General features: G+C 34.4%; 3 protein-coding genes across 4 annotated transcripts; 1 reads left to right on the top strand and 2 right to left on the bottom strand.

Annotated features, from left to right (window-relative positions):
- Nucleotides 1-255: 255 nt before the first annotated feature.
- On the bottom strand, nucleotides 256-8,968 carry LOC130614355 (uncharacterized). Of its 2 annotated transcripts, none has more exons than XM_057435779.1 (5): nucleotides 8,808-8,968; nucleotides 5,939-5,994; nucleotides 3,682-3,811; nucleotides 3,006-3,253; nucleotides 256-1,485 (listed from the first exon to the last, which is right to left on the bottom strand). In XM_057435779.1, the coding sequence occupies exons 2-5, from the start codon at nucleotides 5,990-5,992 to the stop codon at nucleotides 1,144-1,146; spliced, it is 774 nt and encodes a 257-aa protein (XP_057291762.1). In that variant the 5' UTR covers nucleotides 5,993-5,994; nucleotides 8,808-8,968; the 3' UTR covers nucleotides 256-1,143. The 2 variants fall into 2 exon arrangements, with proteins under 2 accessions (XP_057291762.1, XP_057291763.1); XM_057435780.1 differs by lacking the exon at nucleotides 8,808-8,968 and adding an exon at nucleotides 8,311-8,386.
- Nucleotides 8,969-9,860: 892 nt separating this feature from the next.
- On the top strand, nucleotides 9,861-11,346 carry LOC130614687 (uncharacterized). The gene is made up of 2 exons (XM_057436124.1): nucleotides 9,861-10,293; nucleotides 10,387-11,346. The coding sequence occupies exon 2, from the start codon at nucleotides 10,454-10,456 to the stop codon at nucleotides 10,862-10,864; it is 411 nt and encodes a 136-aa protein (XP_057292107.1). The 5' UTR covers nucleotides 9,861-10,293; nucleotides 10,387-10,453; the 3' UTR covers nucleotides 10,865-11,346.
- A 915-nt stretch (nucleotides 11,347-12,261) lies between these two features.
- LOC130614391 (uncharacterized) lies at nucleotides 12,262-13,378 on the bottom strand. The gene is made up of 3 exons (XM_057435822.1): nucleotides 13,249-13,378; nucleotides 12,751-12,780; nucleotides 12,262-12,566 (listed from the first exon to the last, which is right to left on the bottom strand). The coding sequence occupies exons 1-3, from the start codon at nucleotides 13,295-13,297 to the stop codon at nucleotides 12,334-12,336; spliced, it is 312 nt and encodes a 103-aa protein (XP_057291805.1). The 5' UTR covers nucleotides 13,298-13,378; the 3' UTR covers nucleotides 12,262-12,333.
- Between the last annotated feature and the right edge of the window lie 1,483 nt (nucleotides 13,379-14,861).

The raw sequence follows: 14,861 nt of genomic DNA, 5'->3' as shown, positions 1-14,861 counted from the left end.
GCAACATTATTACCGTTAAAAGGATCATTTGATTAAGAGATTTTGATTCATTTAATCATTAAGATATAAATAAAATGCGCTGATATATTGAAAACAAAAAAATCGCTGTGTTTAAAAAGAACGTTGTCGCATCTTCTTCAAATCCAAGTAAAGGCGTCATTTCTTAAAGCAGAGCATTACATTAGCCGAGTTATATAAATAACAGCACACATATAACGTAAATATAATAAATATAGTAGATAATTAACAAATAAATACAAATGCAAATGCTTCTTTTATTTTAACTGTTATTATGAAGTAGAAAGTAATACATCGAAAAATATTTCTCTCCTAAAAGAATAAAACTTACAACAATAACAAAAACCAAATCTCTCTCTGATCTGGTCAAAATTTCCAAATAACAAAGATATGCAACTATCTACACAAAGAATTATTATTAATTACAGTGTAATGCATATAAAGAGAGTTTGAATAAGCGAGAAAGGGGAAAATAATTTTTATGATAAGCAAGACAAACGAAGTTGACGAAGATAAGAGGGAAACGTTGTACTGGTTTTTACGAAACAACTTTCAGTGGTCTGATTTAAGAAAACAACTTTTCATCGTATTCCATATAAAGCGAGTAAAAGAGCGAGTAACTGGATTTTTCGTAGAGTTAAAATTACATTTATAAGAGATATATTCCTACCGGAAAGAGGGTCAAAGAGAATTAAGAAAATAAGTCGAAAAAAATAAAATAAAAAAAATTAAATTCTCATGTAAAAATTTCATGAATTTTTGAGACAAATCTAATTCTGACACCAGAAAAGATGTATGACATTGTGAGGAAGAAAATGCATTTTGCTCGCATGGAAATATCTCTACTCCAAATAAAAAAACACTACAAGCCGTGGTAGCTACTTCGGTGGGTATGATCTAACTGAACAAAATATGTTGTTTTGAATTCTTTTGTTGTTACTGTTGTTGTTTGAACGTACAGATAAATTTTGTCATGTATGTAAGATGCTTCATATATTAATAAAATCGTCAAAAATTAAATAAATCAGAACAGATCACATGACAAAAAAAGCTCGCTGCATTTGGATAATTTTTAGTTGTATTTGTGTTCGGTGCATTTTAGTTTATATATGAGTATATATATACCTAACTGACAGATTCTTTTATTCTCGACTCACTTGGAGCACACTCCCAATCCATCCTTAAAAATTTGTATACGTCCGAGCAGTCTGCTTTATCAAAATATATCCCAGAAGCCACCACTTCACACACGTTCTCGTTATCACACGCCTCTTGGACTTTTGTCATCGTGTTCGATTCATCCTGCGCACAATTTTTATCCGTCTTAAGTCCATGCGTTACGCCACTTTTCGTACACGTGTAATCATTATCGCGACCCCAAAATGCGTTTTTTATTTTTATTAATTCGTATGGTCCATCACACTGTAACCATTCTTTTTGACCCTGACATGTGACAGTTGTTCGCACCTAAAAATTAAAATTTACGTTTCGATAATAGTTCTTAATTGTTTCATAATAAACAGTAACTTTAGGTATAAGAATTAAAAAATTTCAATCAGTATTCTTTAAGAGGCTACGAAACGGTTTAAACGGGTTTTTCTTAATCATCGCACATTCTAAACAATAGCACGTGATAAACAGAACACCCGCGCTAATAAAAATTTCCACCGCCATTACCTTGACATTTGTGCAAGACACTAAAATCGAAATCTAGCCTCGAGTCTGTGGTCTTTAAAATTCTTTAACTATTTAATATCCTTTTTACTTGTGAATCTTTAAAAATAATAACAATTTGAGTAATTTTAGGTCATTCTTCCTTACTCTACCATGGTGGAAGGAAATCACAGTTTCACTTAGAACAATTTTAGGCCAGAACTGCTTTATCTCATTTTAGACCGTTCTCCCCTTCCCCTGGATTTATTATAGAACGAAACGCACAAGCACATGAAAACAATTTTTCTATCCATTAATTCTTTTTCCTATTTATTTGGAAATAAAAACGTGATTATAAAACTAAATACATTAAGAGAAAGCTTTACTTTGTTTTTCTTTTTTCATAGAGGACAATAATAATGTTTGCGAAAGAAATAGGTGAATTTCTCTCTAAGGCTTTGAAATTTAAAGGGAATTCTACATGTTTGTAGCAGATGAGACATTTTTTATCAACTTTTCTACCTAAAGGTCTGTGACGTTTATCATATTCAGTATACTTAAGTATCCCCATATGTGTATTTAAGGCTAACGAATTATAAACGTAGAATGTCATATGTTGTGGTAAATACCATATCTTCTGAAGTGCTGATAGTTCCTATTCTAAACCCTTATGTTGGGCTAAAAATCGAGTAATTCAGCAATGTCTGTTAAATGTATGTAATTAACAACCCAGATAACCGACGCCTTAGCTTACAACTTCCCCTCTCCACCAACCCTCTACTTTTTTCCAAGGGTGGCTGTATGAAGTGTAAAACTGTATGTTTAAATGCCCAAAAGATGTAACTGTTAGCTAAATTACCTCTCCTACCCTAATAATAATATTTAACAAAGACATATTTGGAAAACGGTTGCGAAACAACAATCGAGTGCAGTTGTTGTTTGCCCGAATTTTGCTATTAACACTAAAATTGTGCCGCCAACCAATCGACCTTCTCAAACTGGTATTTATACTGGTTCCCTTTATGGTGTGTGTGTGTTGACAGGGAGAATGTTCCAGATAACGATAAAAAGAAGTGGATTCTCTCTTATTACGAAATTGCAGGGGACTGGAGAAACTGCTTTAGATAGAAAAAGTTGGGGACAAAGAAAGAATGTTGGGAGACCTATATATATGTTCAAGAAAAAGAGAGCCTTTTATCTTGTTGCCTCGGTAGCTAATCATTGGCACACGATATTTAATATTCATAACTTATATAGAGCGGTAGCAAATATATGAGTAGTGCCACCAGTGTCGCCAAGTGACGCAAAGTGACGCAAATAAACACCCGGCTTACCGTCTTTTTGTCACCAGGATCAGCTTTCTTGTCTTCTCCAGCGGAGTCTCCTCCTTTTTCAATTTTTGCGGCCAATTTACCACTCTCCTCCGTGCTAATTTTTTCGTTATTAACAGTAGCTTTTTTATCGTTTTGTATTGTAATAGATGGTGTTGGTCTGGCAATATCGTCACGCCGTACGTCACCGCTGCCTTCTGATTCTAGACGCTCGATTTTGTCACGGACACTAACAGCGGCGGTATTATCTCCTAAACGGAAGAAATTAAATTGGCCTTGGTTCTGAATCTTGTTATGCGAAGATAATATTTATTTTAAGATAGCCTGAAAATCACTGAAAAAGTATTTTAACTTTATCAATACTCTGTTCTAGAATCTTGATTTTTTCCCTGAAGAATCCAAAAAGACGTAAATTAAATGTAAAATAGAACAAGAGACTAAGTTCTAGTTGTTCATTTTTGTAAAATTGCCAAAAAGTTTTTCCATATTTTCATAGTTAGCTCACATCCTCGCCCCCAGAGCTCTTTTATCTCAAAGTGCACTAAGGTCGAGAATGGTGAGCTTCAGCATTTAAAACGTAACGTAAATTTAAAAAAGCTTAAAAATATAAATGCAGGGTAAAATTCTATGCCAGCGAAATAAAGAAATATATATATAAAAAAACCGCTTAGTAGCCAACCTGTTTCAGCTGCACCATTGTTGATAAAGAAACCAAGTGGTAAAACTTCCCTCCAGTACCTTTGCATTAATTCGTAATCCGAATTTCCATTTTGTCTCTTGGGTCTTTCAAATGAAGTAGGGTTGCAAGACTGCATAAAAAAGAGTTTAAAAAGAGTTATTATTATAGGAGTATGGTACTAGGCGGAGATCATCCCATAAAATTGTATCAAGAAAAAACGGCAGTGATACAGGCGAATTTTTCCAAGGTGAAGTCCTTCCACTTGCAACTCGCGGGCAATTTTACGGTATGAAAAAAGCACAAAAATTCGATTTTACGCGCAGCATAACATAAAGTTACCGGTGTGAGAAAAAAATACAGAGGACAACTGGTGATGGAAGTGTGAAGCGTGACCTCTTGGATATCTAGATATCATTGACAACACATTCTTTGATAGTGAAACAAGAAAAAAGCATTCCAAGTTTTTTGTTTGTTTTGAATTTGACAGCTTTCAAAGCAACTGAAGCGGCGTGATGCTGCCAATTTGATTTTTGCAGCATCTCTGTATCCAAGTCTGAAAGCTGACGAGTTTTCATTTTAGGGCACACTATTGAGTCGCTTTGTAGATACTTGTGGCTACATTTAACACACAATATTATGCTAAGTGACGCAGAAAAGTTTTGTATGGTTTGAGAGGCGTTACATGAAAGTAAAGTAATACTGTAATAGATAAAAATGGTCACTATTGGTGTTGCGGTTCACTTTACTGATGGTCACGGAAACAGCCAAAATAGAGCCTTTACTCTCTTTCTATTATATTCTTTCATAAATGTTCTGTCTTATAGGGGTGAAAAACGTATTTTTCCCTTAGCTTAAGACACACTCTTTAAAACTAATAAGAGCGTATAATGCTGACACTCAGCGAGAACGGGCATGTAATATCTGACATGTAAGATAACCAAGTGAACAATTAAATCTATCAGTTTTCAGAAATAACGTTTGGAATTATTTTCGAATATTTTGATTACCTATCAGGTAGAGAGATTAAAGTCAAAATAAAGAAGTCGATACTTGAACGAATTAAAACGATTTCAAATGATTGAAATAAACAAGAAACTTTTGTAACAGGGATTACATATTAAACAAATATTGGATGAGATTAAATCAGATATGGAAGATTTTTTGATAGACGGTTTAGCCTACAAGTTATAATAATAATACAAATTATAACAAATTACTCTAGACTTCTTTGCTGACAAAGATTTTCTTTTTCTCCCTCTCCAAAAGAAAGTTTTAAATAGAGACAGTACTGAAACGTCCTTTTTTCAATAAAGAGCGCTTCCATTTCGCTGCGCTTTTGCTTGAACGAGAGTATGAAAAACAAAAGAATTACAATTTTAAAATTATAGGTTGTAATTTTTTAATAATTTTTGCTGATTTTAAGATCTCTTCCTGTTCCTGTAAGGCTTGGCTGATCTGACAGGTTATAGAGGTTTTGGTGATTCATGTTGTTAAAATAATTTAATGAAAAATCACGAGCATTGTTAACAAATGGAGAACTAAACATACAGTAAATATTTGTATAACTAGTCGTTAGCCCGTGGAAAAATCTACGGGTTCGCCTGTCCTTTTTATATCACATTGCGTGCGCCTCGCTACTTGCGCAGCTAAGTTACCATTTTGCGTGATAGACAGACAAACGTATTCGGGTATTCTAATATAAAAGTCGTCAGCCCGCGGAAAAATCCACGGGGTCACCCGTCCTTTAAATTAATCCGTTGCAACGAAGTGGACAGAAATATATCGCATTTGGTATTGATGCGCATTTTAAAAATTTCGTGTTTCCGTTACGGGACACGGCTTTCGCGGACACACAGACAGACAGACGACGGCTATTATTAAAGAGATGTCGTTAATCCGTAGAAAAATCTACGTGGTCACCGGTAAGCATAGTGTATTGCACTGTGGGGATACTGGAATAAAGCTACACGCGGCCATTTTAAATAAAAAAATTTATACGAGTATTACTATAAAAGATTAGTCGGTACCCCCTGGATATATCCACGAGTTTGGCCGTCCTTTATGTATCGCGTTTCATGTGTCCGTAGCACAGAGCAAAGATAACTACCGCTATTTTGGTACCATTTTGCGCAGAGAGAGACAGTTTCATGTGTCCGTAGCACAGAGCAAAGATAACTACCGCTATTTTGGTACCATTTTGCGCAGGGAGAGACAGAAGGTATTATCAATATATAGAAGAGATGTAGAATTTACTTACTATGAACGCGGTTAAAATGGACAACAAACAACAAATATCAACGAGACGATGCATGGCTAAAATAAAACAATAAAACAGTTAAAGAGGTTAATGTTAGAGCTAAAATTTTTATCTTTTAATATAATTTTACTTTTAGTGTATGCAGGTAGCACCACAAATGTTTGAATAAATATATACAATCCCCGTCATTATAGTTACATCATGATTGCATGAAATAATTTAGTAAGTAAGGCTTGTTTTCACTTATCGTCGTAACCCTTATGTTACAATGATCGTTAGTGAAAAATATCAAAAAACTCAAAATTTTTGATATCATTCAAAATAAGTGTGTAACATGTCTTTCAGTTGGAAGCCTTAAATCACAGCTGTAAGACGACAAATATAAAAAAAGTTTGATATTTTGTCGCAGTGCTTGCGAAAGAAATGATTTTGAATGGGCATAAATGTTCGAAAATGTGATAATGACGTCATTTAGCTTCGGAAAGGCCAACTTTTTTTGAGAGAGAGTTTCGAAGCTGGGGAAAGTGAAAGAGGAAAGATTGGCTGTCACTGTTCACAAATTCCCCTGTTCATATGATAATACTATTCCAGATTGGCTTCCATGAAAGAAAATGTTTTTTAAGCGAATGGAAAATTCCATAGTTTTACATTTCCTGGAAAAATATTTATTAAACGCCCCCTGAAATAGATCCCATCTCTAAAAATCAAAAAAATTACTAAACGCCCCGGGCGTTTATTCGAAGCATTGCGGCAAGCTTACAGTTACTCGGAATAATTTTTAAATAAGAAAAGGGAACTGAATCAACTTTATTTTTGTTTAATAAAGTTTTTAGCCATTAATTTCAGTTAGTTTTCATCCACGAGCGAGAATTTCAGATACTGAAGGATAACATCATAAAAATTATCTACTGCGTACCGTAAAGTAATGAAATACAGGTCGAGAATTAAGTAAATCCCATTTGTTTTCCACATAGTTACTCTTTCCTAGCAAAAACAACTCTCTTAGTCAAACTTTCCACAATAAAGTTAGGTAAGAGAAAGTAAACTTATTGTGGTGATGTTTTAGTGAATTTGTAACGGATGGTACTGTAACAGCATAAACCATCACTAAGGCTGCAAAAAATATTGTTGTTTCCTTGATTTTTCCTTTCCTTTTTAAGCATGTCTTTTCTTGCGCATGTTAACTTTTAATTAAGGATTGTATTAAGTGAACTTTTTCAAAAACTGGATATTTTACGAGAGTTTGCGTAAAAATTAAAACGCAATATGTACGTCATATATACCATAATACCATGATCCATAAATATTCTCTTGATTGTAAAATACTGAGCTTGTTTAGGCAAACTTACCATAACAGTTCTAATTTGTGGCCGGCTTTTTTATTTTGTTTGTTGATTTTTAGAACAATGAATATTGACAAATTAAACATTATGAACAAGCAAGATCACGGCATGAAAATATAAACTCGTTTCTTATCGCTTTAATCTTGGAGGTACTTCCTCCCAGCTTTAAAAAATGGCCTAAAACCTGCAGCAGCTTCAATAATTTAAACGTCGTCGCTCAATATGCTCAATATCAATTACATTAAAGATGGCAGAGTTTACTAAATTTTTTTTGGTTCTTAAAAAAAGTTGAGTGTGTACAAACACTTGGAAGTTGATTCGTTCAAAATACAGGCGTAGCGGGAAGGAAAAAATTCCAATGCGCATGCTCAAATACTAAAGCAGGGAGGTATGACCAAGTACGCTGTAATAGAAGGTAGCTTTAATACACAAGTTTTTACCGTTCCATAAACACATATTCCAAATGCTGCTCGGTACCTATGTCAATAATATGCCAAATAATATGCCACAATGACCATGGCTGCAAGAGTTAAATAAATGTTTAGAAAAGTGTTTGGTACGCTTCGTGGTAAGCTAATACAGTGTATATTTTCCTAATTTCAAACTGGCAAAGGAACAGGAAATTTGTTCGAGATACAGAAAGTGCGAAACAAAAAAAGAGCATAGGGAGAAAAACTCGGAAAGTGACCAAAGTATTTGTTTGAGATAGCGGGCGGGGCTGGAGGAAGATTGTTCGAGATGAAGAAGGTATACTGCACATTTCAGAAGTTCAGGCTATGTTAATTTTTACGCCAGAACAAACAGACGCAACAACTGTGATATCGAAGTGGTTGGTAAGGCCTTCCCCTCTCCACAGCTAAAGAAAAGTGAAAATTCTTTCCACCTTCTCTGCTGTATGTCAAAAAAAAAGTATATGTATTTAACAAACAAAAGCAAACAGATCGCAGTGAAGTTATCAATGATCTTTACCGTTTGTTTCATTATGAAATAGAAATCCACCTCATAGAGGAGCAAGCCTAGCAAACTTACCGTTATTGAAACATTTTGAAAACCAAACAGCTTGTCATTTAAATTATATTTTACAAAAAATAACCACTTGAACTATCTAAGATGTATCTTTAATCAAACATTAAACCTTTTTTTAAACATATACTTTCAACGAACTTCCATGCACAATTAAGCGGTCATGCGTACTGCGAACGACTTGAGGAATTTAAGTTCAAAATGTTTGAACAAAGGTTACGTATAAACTTCAAACACTGCTCATAAGCATGGCTAATTTTTTAAGTCAGTATTGTAATTTTGAAATGTTAACAGTAATTTCAACTAACAAACATTGGACGAAATGGACGAACTTAGGGCTTGAGTGCAAGCGTTCATGCCCTGTTTAGGTGTGAAATTAAAACAAACTTTTAGTAATAAAAAACAGCAACAATCAAAATTATACAGCATGCGATTCTCATGTTTCACTTTGAGCACTTTTCTTCTCAAAAACTTTCACTGGATGAACAAACATCTGTACTTACCTAGCTATGTTTAATTTTTGCACCACTTAATCTTCGCCGTATAATTCCATCAATTCTTTTTTTAAAATTTGATTAACACAAGCTTAAACTAAACTGCTACTACTCGCTTGTAATCTAAAATTGCAGCTGCTTTTGTTTGTAGATGCGCTTGACTGAACCTAGCGGTAGTAGCGTTTGTAAATGCCACCAATTTAAGAAGATCGAAACAAAGCATTTTCATTGGCTGATATAAGTATAGAAATGAATATGATTGGTTTGTTTTAAAGCGTCGCGGCAGGCACAGTAGGATTGAAATACAGCTGCAAATGCATAGTGGAAAACAACGCCAAAGTATTTAACGTTGATAAATAAAAGTAACGTGAAAGTACTGTGCGATGAAGGCTGTAGTGAAAGATATGTTCTGTTTGTAATTCAGTTTAAGTCGAATTTAAAAATTAGTTTACACTTTTTTAAAGGCAGAAACATAATAGAAATAAAGACATTGTAATATAATCCAAAACAGCTATTAGTTTTAACTGTATGTACCAATCCAATGCTCAAAGAAATGCTAAACTAAGAATATAAAATCAAGTATAAAGAAAGAAATTTTAATTTAAAAATATTTCGTCCATATAAAAATAAAAACACTGTTAATCAGTGGATATTGCCACGGGCACAACAACTAGTCTGTTATAGTAATAGGCTACTTCCGTCTGGTTGTCTGTCTGTCTGCCTGTGCCAGTAGCAAAGAGATGTTTATATGTCTTATTTGTTTGCTGACAAATTAGCTGTTGACGTTAATACATCATGTATTAACATCAACAGCTAATTTGTAAGCAAACAAATGCAATGCACTAATAACTTTGAGGCCAAATGACGTTAATTAAAGTTAATCCTTTCTTTTTAATATAACATAGCATTTACCATTTTTATTTACATTTTTAATTGTCAATTTCTATTTGACATATCTTTTAATGGCGATTAAATAAGGTGTAAGATGATAAGACGATAAGACTGCATAGTCTTTTACTAACTCCTGCCATTTTATTCTATGACCGGATACGTACACATTCATTAAGGTAAAAATCTATGCTTGATGTCTTTGTAGAACTTTAATATCTAATTTTAATAGTTTTTAGTAGAAAATAATTTAATAGAAAAAACCTGACGTTATCTCACCAGCTGAGACTAATTTAAGGCTAATCTCCCAAAGCTGGGACAATTCGCCCGTTTCCAAATTCACTAGAGTTGTTAATAATATGGTAAAACACTGATGGTCAGGATGCTCTCACTTTAATACTTAACATTGCATAATACGTTTACTTTATTTCTATTTCTTACATTCCAAAAGTTTACTAGACGAACGGTTTTAAAAAATTGATGCAACAATACCGGACCTGATTCTTTCCAATTCTTATCACTGGCCCACCCATAATTTTTAAACGAACCAAAAAAACCAACAGAAATCGCAAATGTGGGTTTATTTATGGAATTCAGGAATTTAAAGGTAAGTTTCCTTTTTTTTGGAAAATAGAAATAGAGAAATATTTTGGCTAATGTGCCTTTTTTACTCACTGAAAACGAACATACATTTTTTTAGTTCCTACCCAAATCCAAATTCGCGTAAACGGCATCTTGAATCCGTTTCGGCATCACGACATAGCAATATGATCTCTGGGAACGAGGCTGGTCTAAATATTGTTATCGTACTCAAACTGACTTCTAGTACCTGTTGTCTCTTTCTCTATCGATGTGACGATACAAACATTGTCTCGCCGACCCAATATGAAACAGATAACAGACGATGGGAACGAGGTTGTATCAGAGGACTAAAAATGTGTTGTCCTTTCATTAGCATAATTAACAATTTTTCGCTTGCAAACATAGAGAAACCGTTCCTGCTCGCAAATGATTTAGGTGACGTATCATTGGACATTAATTATTTTGCGTGCAAAATTTCAGTATTTAAACATCAAAGCCGTAATTTGCGAATGCTTGGTTTAAATACGAAAATATTTGGCCAGACATTTCTATGTTGTTGCTGTTCTGCAATTTACAATGCAGATTCATCAACCTAGTTTAGCACCGTGTCGCCTAATTAGTTGAATGTTCTACAGGAATTTAACTTTGTAGAAGGCTAATCTTGAAAATTTAGGCAGAAACTAAAGTTCGCTTATTTTTGCAAAACTTCCCACTATTGTGATTAAAGAATCACTGTTAAAAAAAAAATTTACAGGACCACTTGAAAGATACGTTGGTCAAGTATACTTCACACTCTTTTTAAAGCCAAACCTGTATAACACAGTCACTCTGGGGGCTTAAAGAAGAGGGGTCTAAGGAGGGGTCATCTTCAGCAGGGTTATCCTAAGAAGGGGTCATCTTAGGCGGGGGTGATCTTATGCAGGGGTCACCTTAAGCAGGGGTGGTTTTAAAACGCCCCTGTAAGACAGTCAGCTTCTGACCTGGCCGTGTCGGATCGCTGTGATCTCTACGTTATGTAAACTGCAATGTGGATTCAAATACTTTACTAAGCATTCGTGTTGCGGTAGAGAAGTGGGGGCCGTTTGTTTTTTGTTTTTCAAAAGAAAAAAAAAGGTCGTCTTACGCAGGTATTATTTTGTCGGGACGTACAAAGATCGCGGTCGCTGGTCACATTTGCCAGGTAGTTGTCTTATAGAGTGGCAAATGACCAAGAAAAACATTGGCAGGACATAAATTTTGTCGTCTAAGACAAATGGTCATCATATACAGGTGGTGGTAATAGCAGGATGGACTGTACGTGACCTTGCTTTGCCAGAACCTGCTCTGCCAGATTGTGTTTATGCACAGATAACTTGAGATATAATGTATGTTAACAGTAATCTATACATTAAAAATAGTTCTATGTTACTTAGCATATTGCTAGCCACATATCTCGTGATAATGTACACATATCTGATTGACAAGTAAACTTTCCTTCTGGGTGAACATTTATAATTGTTTTTTCAAGAAAACGCCGACAAAGAGACGTAATATACGCCTCGCTCAAATAAAGTTGCAACTCGTGCATTAGTTTTAAGTGGTCTGGATAGATTTCCTTCATATTGTTTTAGTGCTTTGTGGCTTACTTGATGAAAATGACGTAATGCTAAAATGTCCACCTAAAGCTGGGGATTTTCAGTGGTAATATATTGCTGTAATGTGAAACGGCCTTTATGTATTCTTAAGTCATGTATTACACGCAAATAAACTATGGTATAACAAAATGATTGGATTATTAAGAGTTTAATCTTTTTTAAATCCTGCTTTATAGACAAAAACTAATTAATATCTACTACAAATCGTATCGTAAGAAAGTTGAGATTTGATCTCGTGTTATTACTTTCTAATAGAACGAAAAGATTTTATTTTATGTTCATACAAATTGATGTTCTGCACTCCTTGTTGCCACAGCAACACAGCTTTTCACTAGGAAACGACACAACGACACAAGATAAATCGGTACAACAATCATTAGTTTAAAAAAAGTTTAGCAAAATATGGTTACAAATTTTTTTCAAACGTTAAACTATAACTGTCTTTCATACGGTATGTTCGTCTGCTGTTCCATCATGTTCGTATTGTTGAAAATTGTGTTCAAGTGACCTGGACCATGTCGTCTTCCAATTACCGATGTTGAGGTGTTGTTAGCGTGACAAAAACAACAACAGCATAGCATGCATGGAATGATTATTGCAAAAATGACAGAAAACAGAACAGCACCTTTGACTACTTTGCTTTGACCTTCCCACCAATTCGTATCTAAAGATGAATGAAAGATGAAGAGGCTCACGACAGTTCTTATGTTCAATTTTAGTCGTGGAAAAATAAGTCAAACCCTAACCACAAGAAGAATAGAAGTAATTCTTTCTCATAAGCTTTTTTGTAACTCTTGCTGATGTTAATGTAACGGGTATGTAAAATGGGTTTACAAAAACATATTTACCTCTGCAGTGTTCACAACTTGCTTGGATTCCTGGAAATTAAAAAATGTACATCTGTTTAAGCGTTTTCAGAATTCAAAAAACATTTTCTCAGCAAACTGTACCTATTTTGAATGACTTTGTGGTTACACAAGCTGCCATTATTGAGCTTCGGAGAGACTACTCAAAAAACAAAAACGGCAGGAATTTTTGTGATGTTCTGTGTCGAAAATTATTGGTAACTAACAACTACTTCTATAACTGCTTTGCTCATTTCTGCTCTATTTGATAACATTTCTGTACAAAAAAAGAAGAAAGGCAAGTTAAAAAATAGACAACGTCGGTGTCAAGTCTTTTTAACTAAACTATTTCAATTCTTGATGGTAGATGCCAGAATGCCATAAAAATATTTGACGCATAAAAACATTGTTATCACTCCATATAAATTTCCACTATATAATTCCAACACAGCATGTACTTTTAAGAATTTAAATATATTTAGAAATCATTCTCTAACTTACCTTGAATGAAAATAAAAAAAACTCCAAAGACGATTAATTTCAGCGACATTTTAAATGGCAGTGGCAACACAAGTTTTTTTCAACCGTCCTTTAAAATAATTTATAATTCGTATGTAGTGTTAAGCATAAATTAGAACCTAGACCTCTTAATGAGCTTTTATTAAAGAAACAACATAATTATCTTTAAACTTGATCTTGGCAACGCAATGACGACCTGGTTTCCCATGTTTTTATTTAAACCGAAGCTGCGATAAACTTTTTTGAGAAAAGCTTATCACGCCTATAAGTGTGTACCGAACAATTTTTTAAACGTTCACGGGAAGTTATTCCGCAAAATAAAAATATGGTTGGAAACTCTTTGCTTTAACAGGCTAACCTGTGTTTTAATTTAGCTAAAGTTGCGGGAATGTTATTTTTTTGAAAGATATATTGCCCTCGAAACACTATGATGCTGTGTGCGTTATACTCGATTTACGACATACTGTAAACATGTACTAAAGCGCTCCCCCTGGTTCATAGCACAGCTATTAGCCCTCAACTCTTGTAGCTTCACCCCACATTTCAACGCCGGGTCCCACGGCTAGTCTCTATGATAATAACCGTCATCTGTTTATTACTGCGTAAAATGGTACTAAAATTAGCGAGAAATATGAAATACAGTAGATAAAGGAGGGCGATCTCGTGGATTGTCCACGGGCCACTGACTTCTCCTTAATAGCACCCGTATACTGTTAAAGGGTTGCGTTGCATCTTTATTTCAGAAAACCCCCGCAACGCCGCAGTGTTATTTCGGAACTTCGCAGAAGGCGTTTTTTACCGGTTTTGTTTCTACTGCTCAAACGTAATAGGCCAATCATGAGACTTTGCTACCAACCAATATAAGTTCCTCGCCACATTAGCATTGCGGCCAAAGAAAGCATGCTACAGGCTACGCTCACGAATGCCAGTTTGGTTTGGAAGTGATAGTGTGACGTTTGTAGGTCTCATTTTAACCATTTTCTTCCAAATACTTTGTATCTAAAGAATATATATTTTCTGTATGCTTTCACATGTCAATTTTTTAGCCAAGTATAAATCCCAAACACACCAATTTTAAGATTTAGGCTACAAACGTAGATTTTTAAGGCATAGGTAGCCATATTTAATGCTATTCTTTCAAATATTTTATTCAGTTTGTTTTTTATTATTTATTTTTATGTTGGATTTGTAGTTATCTAGCTAGCTAAAAAGCTAGCTAGATAACCACAAATGCAGTTTGGCTACAACAAAAGTCATAATCAATAATTCTTTATGCTAAGTGCAGCTAGGTAGCTACATCTTTTATTATTGTTATGAAAACTTACACTGCAAATTAAAATTGCTATTTTTTTTATAAATCTGGACGGGACAACGACGGGCATGTTTTTATGTAAACCGAAGTGTTTCGAAAGAAGTACGCCTATACGGATGTGCGACACGGTTTACCTGTACTAAACGCTCAGCCTGTTGTTAAAGATACCGATTCCATTGAACAGGCCGAAAGAGTAATTTTAAAAGTGGAGAGACTAAAATGTTTAGCATCTAGAGAGGCCTGCCATTGTTGGGACTGAAAGGTGGAAAATAAAGTCCAAATT

This window comes from Hydractinia symbiolongicarpus, chromosome 11 (genome assembly GCF_029227915.1).
Source record: "Hydractinia symbiolongicarpus strain clone_291-10 chromosome 11, HSymV2.1, whole genome shotgun sequence".
NCBI classification, from domain to species: Eukaryota; Metazoa; Cnidaria; class Hydrozoa; order Anthoathecata; family Hydractiniidae; genus Hydractinia; species Hydractinia symbiolongicarpus.
The sequence above is the reverse complement of the archived record's forward strand: the minus strand, read 5'-3'. Positions and strand labels throughout refer to the sequence as shown.